This window comes from Ranitomeya variabilis, chromosome 6 (assembly GCF_051348905.1).
Source record: "Ranitomeya variabilis isolate aRanVar5 chromosome 6, aRanVar5.hap1, whole genome shotgun sequence".
Lineage (NCBI taxonomy): Eukaryota > Metazoa > Chordata > Amphibia > Anura > Dendrobatidae > Ranitomeya > Ranitomeya variabilis.
Window position 1 is genome coordinate 15,389,246 of NC_135237.1, and position 7,104 is coordinate 15,396,349.

The 7,104-nt window shown below is 52.7% G+C and overlaps 1 protein-coding gene across 1 annotated transcript; it reads left to right on the plus strand.

The window, feature by feature from the left end:
* Positions 1-1,567: 1,567 nt before the first annotated feature.
* On the plus strand, positions 1,568-6,318 carry ELP6 (elongator acetyltransferase complex subunit 6). The gene is made up of 7 exons (XM_077267889.1): positions 1,568-1,733; positions 3,860-3,938; positions 4,020-4,090; positions 4,860-4,987; positions 5,176-5,365; positions 5,638-5,784; positions 5,994-6,318. The coding sequence occupies exons 1-7, from the start codon at positions 1,680-1,682 to the stop codon at positions 6,105-6,107; spliced, it is 783 nt and encodes a 260-aa protein (XP_077124004.1). The 5' UTR covers positions 1,568-1,679; the 3' UTR covers positions 6,108-6,318.
* Positions 6,319-7,104: the final 786 nt, after the last annotated feature.

A 7,104-nucleotide genomic window follows, 5' to 3' on the forward strand; every position in this document is an offset into this window, starting at 1 on the left:
TGGGGGCACTGTGGATATCACTGTTATTATGGGGCACTGTGGATATCACTGTTATTATGGGGGCACTGTGGATATCACTGTTATTATGGGGGCACTGTGGATATCACTGTTATTATGGGGCACTGTGGACATCACTGTTATTATGGGGGCACTGTGGATATCACTGTTATTATGGGGGCACTGTGGACATCACTGTTATTATGGGGCACTGTGGATATCACTGTTATTATGGGGGCACTGTGGATATCACTGTTATTATGGGGGCACTGTGGATATCACTGTTATTATGGGGGCACTGTGGATATCACTGTTATTATGGGGGCACTGTGGATATCACTGTTATTATGGGGGCACTGTGGATATCACTGTTATTATGGGGGCACTGTGGATATCACTGTTATTATAGGGCACTGTGGACATCACTGTTATTATGGGGGCACTGTGGATATCACTGTTATTATGGGGGCACTGTGGATATCACTGTTATTATGGGGGCACTGTGGATATCACTGTTATTATGGGGGCACTGTGGATATCACTGTTATTATGGGGAACTGTGGATATCACTGTTATTATGGGGCACTGTGGATATCACTGTTATTATGGGGGCACTGTGGATATCACTGTTATTATGGGGCACTGTGGATATCGCTGTTATTATGGGGAACTGTGGATATCACTGTTATTATGGGGGCACTGTGGATATCACTGTTATTATGGGGGCACTGTGGATATCACTGTTATTATGGGGGCACTGTGGATATCACTGTTATTATGGGGGCACTGTGGATATCACTGTTATTATGGGGCACTGTGGATGTCGCTGTTATTATGGGGACACTGTGGATATCACTGTTATTATGGGGCACTGTGGATATCACTGTTATTATGGGGCACTGTGGATATCACTGTTATTATGGGGCACTGTGGATGTCGCTGTTATTATGGGGGCACTGTGGATATCACTGTTATTATGGGGGCACTGTGGATATCACTGTTATTATGGGGCACTGTGGATGTCGCTGTTATTATGGGGGCACTGTGGATATCGCTGTTATTATGGGGCACTGTGGATATCACTGTTATTATGGGGCACTGTGGATATCACTGTTATTATGGGGGCACTGTGGATATCACTGTTATTATGGGGCACTGTGGATATCACTGTTATTATGGGGGCACTGTGGATATCACTGTTATTATGGGGACACTGTGGATATCACTGTTATTATGGGGACACTGCGGATATCACTGTTATTATGGGGGCACTGTGGATGTCGCTGTTATTATGGGGGGGTGTTATGTCTCCTCCCCTTTCTGGGTGTTACCGGCTGGAGGACATGTGGCCCCAGGATTAGAACCTGAGACATGGGGGGGCCCCTGGAATCGGACGAGTCCCCAATACTGACTTGCAGTCTCTATCGCCCCCTGCTGTTCCCTCTTGGGTAGTGCAGTACATACTACTACACATTCTTCGTCCTCTGCTCTCTGCCTCCCTCCTTTGGTCAATCTGGGGTAGTGCAGCATACATGTATGCCGTCACCTTGTCCTCCGCCCCTTAGTTCTGCCACTCATAAGATGGCGGTTCGGCTACGGTGGCCGAGACGAAATTGGTCTTGTCAAGCATCTCGGAAGTGATGGTCTCTTTCTCACCATAGTAACCACGCGGGTAGAGCATAATGTATCCGGAGCTGAACAGCCTGCTGGGGGCGGATCCTGAGAGCCCGGAGCGGGTGAGAGCGCCGCGGGTGTTGTCCGGCTGTATCCCGGATACCCGCAGCTGTGTGCGGGGACTGGAGCCAACATGGCGCCCTCAGTGTACAGCACCGTACAGACAGACCGTGCTGTACCGCAGCTGCCATCACATTGTGCCTCCATTATCAGCCTGGCCCCCATATAACAAGACCCCGTCTTCCCACGTGACTGTTCCCTCCGCCATTTGTAATAAACCCCCCAGATGCAAATGGTAGAAAACACAAATCTCTGACGTTTCCCCACCGGATCGTTCCGTCATTATCCGCTTTGTGTCGCGGTTTCCTCGTCTCCGTGGAGCCGTCCGTGGTTTCCGCCCTTCGCCCTATGTTTTCCTCTGATTTCGGTACGTGTGACGTTCTCATCACCGGTTATTGGGGATTTCTCTTCTCCGTGGAGCCGTCCGTGGTTTCCGCCCTTCGCCCGATGTTTTCCTCTGATTTCGGTACGTGTGACGTTCTCATCACCGGTTATTGGGGATTTCTCTTCTCTGTGGAGCCGTCCGTGGTTTCTGCCCTTCGCCCGATGTTTTCCTCTGATTTCGGTACGTGTGACGTTCTCATCACCGGTTATTGGGGATTTCTCTTCTCCGTGGAGCCGTCCGTGGTTTCCGCCCTTCGCCCGATGTTTTCCTCTGATTTCGGTACGTGTGACGTTCTCATCACCGGTTATTGGGGATTTCTCTTCTCCGTGGAGCCGTCCGTGGTTTCCGCCCTTCGCCCGATGTTTTCCTCTGATTTCGGTACGTGTGACGTTCTCATCACCGGTTATTGGGGATTTCTCTTCTCTGTGGAGCCGTCCGTGGTTTCCGCCCTTCGCCCGATGTTTTCCTCTGATTTCTGTACGTGGGACGTTCTCGTCACTGGATATTGGGGATTTCTCTTCTCTGTGGAGCCGTCCGTGGTTTCCGCCCTTCGCCCGATGTTTTCCTCTGATTTCGGTACGTGTGACGTTCTCATCACCGGTTATTGGGGTTTTCTCGTCTCCGTGGAGCCGTCCGTGGTTTCTGCCCTTCGCCCGATGTTTTCCTCTGATTTCGGTACGCGTGACGTTCTCATCATCGGTTATTGGGGTTTTCTCGTCTCCGTGGAGCCGTCCGTGGTTTCTGCCCTTCGCCCGATGTTTTCCTCTGATTTCGGTACGTGTGACGTTCTCATCACCGGTTATTGGGGTTTTCTCGTCTCCGTGGAGCCGTCCGTGGTTTCTGCCCTTCGCCCGATGTTTTCCTGATTTCGGTACGTGCGATGTTCTCATCACTGGATATTGGGGTTTTCTCCTCCCCGTGGAGCCGTCCGTGGTTTCTGCCCTTCGCCCGATGTTTTCCTCTGATTTCGGTACGTGTGACGTTCTCATCACCGGTTATTGGGGTTTTCTCGTCTCCGTGGAGCCGTCCGTGGTTTCTGCCCTTCGCCCGATGTTTTCCCCTGATTTCGGTACGTGTGACGTTCTCATCACCGGTTATTGGGGTTTTCTCGTCTCCGTGGAGCCGTCCGTGGTTTCTGCCCTTCGCCCGATGTTTATCTCTGATTTCGGTACGTGGGACGTTCTCATCACTGGTTATTGGGGTTTTCTCTTCTCTGTGGAGCCGTCCGTGGTTTCTGCCCTTCGCCCGATGTTTTTCTCTGATTTCGGTACGTGCGACGTTCTCATCACTGGATATTGGGGTTTTCTCCTCCCGTGGAGCCGTCTGTGGTTTCTGCCCTCCGGACGATGTTTTCCCTCTGATTTTGCGACGTTCTCATCATCGGTTATTGGAGGTTTTTGTCTCCGTGCAGCAATTCTGCCATTTTATTATTTTGGACCAGTTCACACTAGACTTTTTTCATTTGTGTTCCATTTTTTTATTTGTGTCTGGAGAAGACGAGCGACAAACAGAAAACATGTTTTACTTTATTTCTGATTGTTCTCCTTTTGGGGCCGCGATCGCTCGTATCCTGCCCTCCCCTCTGTGGCCGCAGGCCGATATTATGTAGGGGCCGCAGCACTGATCACCTAGGGTCACATTGTGGCCCCTGGAACAGAGGCCTCCAACCTGCAGCCCACTGACAATGCTGGGAGTTGTAGTTCCACTAGTTCAGGGGTTTCTGATTCCTCTTGTATTTTGCAGCGCCAGTTCACCCTGATCAGCGGCCACAAGACGGACGCCGGCTTCCTGCTGCATCACTTCCTGTCCTATTACCTGAAGGGTAAGCGATACCAATGATGTCATGTATTAGAGGCGGGGCTTAGTGTCGTCTCCAATGGTAACGACTGTTTTATCTCTGCAGCCGGTTGTCGCGTTTGCTTCGTGGCCCTCGCTCAGTCATTCAGTCACTACAACATCATCGGCCAGAAGCTGGTGAGTCCCAGAAACTGGATCATGGGTGTAGTGAAAACGTCTGCTGCCTCCTGTATATCCGATTACATTCCCCCCAATCTCCGTATCACTGCTTGTCCGTGCACCATGATAATAGTTACATACATCCTGTATTATACTCCAGAGCTGCACTCACTATTCTGCTGGTGCAGTCACTGTGTACATACATTACATTACTGATCCTGAGTTACCTCCTGTATTATACTCCAGAGCTGCACTCACTATTCTGCTGGTGCAGTCACTGTGTACATACATTACATTACTGATCCTGAGTTACATCCTGTATTATACCCCAGAGCTGCACTCACTATACTGCTGGTGCAGTCACTGTGTACATACATTACATTACTGATCCTGAGTTACATCCTGTATTATACTCCAGAGCTGCACTCACTATTCTGCTGGTGCAGTCACTGTGTACATACATTACTGATCCTGAGTTACCTCCTGTATTATACTCCAGAGCTGCACTCACTATTCTGCTGGTGCAGTCACTGTGTACATACATTACATTACTGATCCTGAGTTACATCCTGTATTATACCCCAGAGCTGCACTCACTATTCTGCTGGTGCAGTCACTGTGTACATACATTACATTACTGATCCTGAGTTACATCCTGTATTATACCCCAGAGCTGCACTCACTATTCTGCTGGTGCAGTCACTGTGTACATACATTATGTTACTTTCCCAGTATTTTACTCCGGAGCTGCGCTCCCTCTCAGGTTCCTGTCGCTTGCACTTTGCAGGGTGTGAGTCTGGTGAGCTCTCGGGATCGGGGGCAGCTGTCGTTCCTGGAGGGGCTGAGATCTTACACCCGCCTGCTCCTTTCAGAGACCCCAGAGACTGAAGCTGAGAATCCGCTGCGTTTTCTAAGGTCTGTGGTTTTGTGTCCTCCCCAGTGCTGGCTCTTCAGAGGCTTAGGCCACGGACCTGTAAGTCATGTCTGACTATATAACTGCGAGGACAGAAGGGGATTGGGGGGGGGGGGGGAGGCCTCAAAATGGGGAGCGTCAATCAGGAGGGGAACCTGTAATATCCTTCCCACCGTTCTGTCTCTTTTAGGACCGGGAGCGACCTCAGACCCCTCTATGACTTCATTACTGCTGCAATAGCGCCCTCTGCAGGTGAACAGTGGAAATGTCCCGTACTGATTATCGATGATGTCAGTGTGCTGCTCAGTCTGGGGGTCACCACCCTACAAGTGCAAGACCTCCTCCACTACTGCAGGGCGAGCGTGTGTCACAGGTACCAGGTGTGTGCCCTCCATCATGGAAAATCCATCGTCTGTGCTTACATGGGACTGCAGGTGACATCTACTACATTACCTGTACTCGAGTTATCACTGTTGTCTGTGGTGTTTACATAGGACTGCAGGTGACATTTCCTACATTATCTGTATTCAGACTTATCACTGTTATCTGTGGTGTTACATAGGACTGCAGGTGACATCTACTACATTATCTGTACTCAGTTCTCACTGTTACATAGGACTGCAGGTGACCGCTGTCTTTCGCTCTCTCTCAGGGGGCCGTGGTTTGCCTGCTGCAGGGAGGTGATGGATCGGAGGACTCTGATCACGAGCGGCTGCTGAAGTCTCTGTGGCACCAGAGTGGGCTGCTCCTGCAGGTGGAGGGTCTTGTCACTGGCTTCTGTAAGGATGTGCATGGACAGGTGGGTTTATCTCGGAGCAGCGCCCCCCATGGGCAGCAGTCTCGTATTTCGCCCACATCCCTGGTGTTACAATCCTTTACATGTGGGGCTGCAGTAATGAGGGGCCGTGCAGACGAGACCTATGAGCACCGCCTGGGGCGCGCCTGCAGTCTGTCATCGTTTGCTGCTTGTGTTGTGACTGGAGCATTCTTCCTTGTCTCCCCCCACAGCTGACCATCACCCGGAGGACACAGGAGCGACACCGGACGCTTATCTACCAGTACAAAATCCACGACAAAACCGTCAGCTTCTTCCCCAGGGGCCTGTCTGCTGCCGTCCTGTAACCCGCAGATGCAATGGCCGCTGCATCAGGAGCAGTCATTAGGGGGTGCTGTAGCCGAGATTGAGGGGTGGGGGGCTGCGCCCACATCTTCATGGACAGACTCGAGGAATCCATAGTGTCTGCGCTGCTGCAGTTGGTGTTCTTTTTTCTCGCTGATATGTTGAGGATTTACGGAACCACAGAGGCAAAAATAAAATGTTTTGTGGATTTTACTGTGCATGGTGCGCCGGGCAAAGGTCTGCGACAGAGGCACACGGCGTGCGCAGGTCAAGGGTCTGCGACTGAGGCACATGGCGTACGTCGGGCAAGGGTCCACGACGGAGGTATGCGGCGTGCGCAGGGCAAGGGTCTGTGACTGAGGCATACGCAGGATAAGGGTCCGTGACGGAGGCACATGGCGTGCGCAGGGCAAGGGTCTGTGACTGAGACACGCGGCGTGCGCTGGGCAAGGGTCCGCGACTGAGGCACGCGGCATACGCAGGGCAAGGGTCCGCGACGGAGGTATGCGGCGTGCGCAGGACAAGGGTCTGCGACTGAGGCACATGGCGTACGTCGGGCAAGGGTCCACGACGGAGGTATGCGGCGTGCGCAGGGCAAGGGTCTGTGACTGAGGCATACGCAGGATAAGGGTCCGTGACGGAGGCACATGGCGTGCGCAGGGCAAGGGTCTGTGACTGAGACACGCGGCGTGCGCTGGGCAAGGGTCCGCGACTGAGGCACGCGGCATACGCAGGGCAAGGGTCCGCGACGGAGGTATGCGGCGTGCGCAGGACAAGGGTCTGCGACTGAGGCACATGGCGTACGTCGGGCAAGGGTCCACGACGGAGGTATGCGGCGTGCGCAGGGCAAGGGTCTGTGACTGAGGCATACGCAGGATAAGGGTCCGTGACGGAGGCACATGGCGTGCGCAGGGCAAGGGTCTGTGACTGAGACACGCGGCGTGCGCTGGGCAAGGGTCCGCGACTGAGGCACGCGGCATACGCAGGGCAAGGGTCCGC

Coding starts and splice junctions, on each gene's coding strand:
- ELP6 (XM_077267889.1), top strand. CDS start 1,680: ATGTATCCGGAGCTGAACAGCCTGCTGGGGGCGGATCCTGAGAGCCCG. Junction 4,091..4,859: donor ACATCATCGGCCAGAAGCTG/GTGAGTCCCAGA, acceptor TGCACTTTGCAG/GGTGTGAGTCTGGTGAGCTC. Junction 4,988..5,175: donor AATCCGCTGCGTTTTCTAAG/GTCTGTGGTTTT, acceptor TGTCTCTTTTAG/GACCGGGAGCGACCTCAGAC.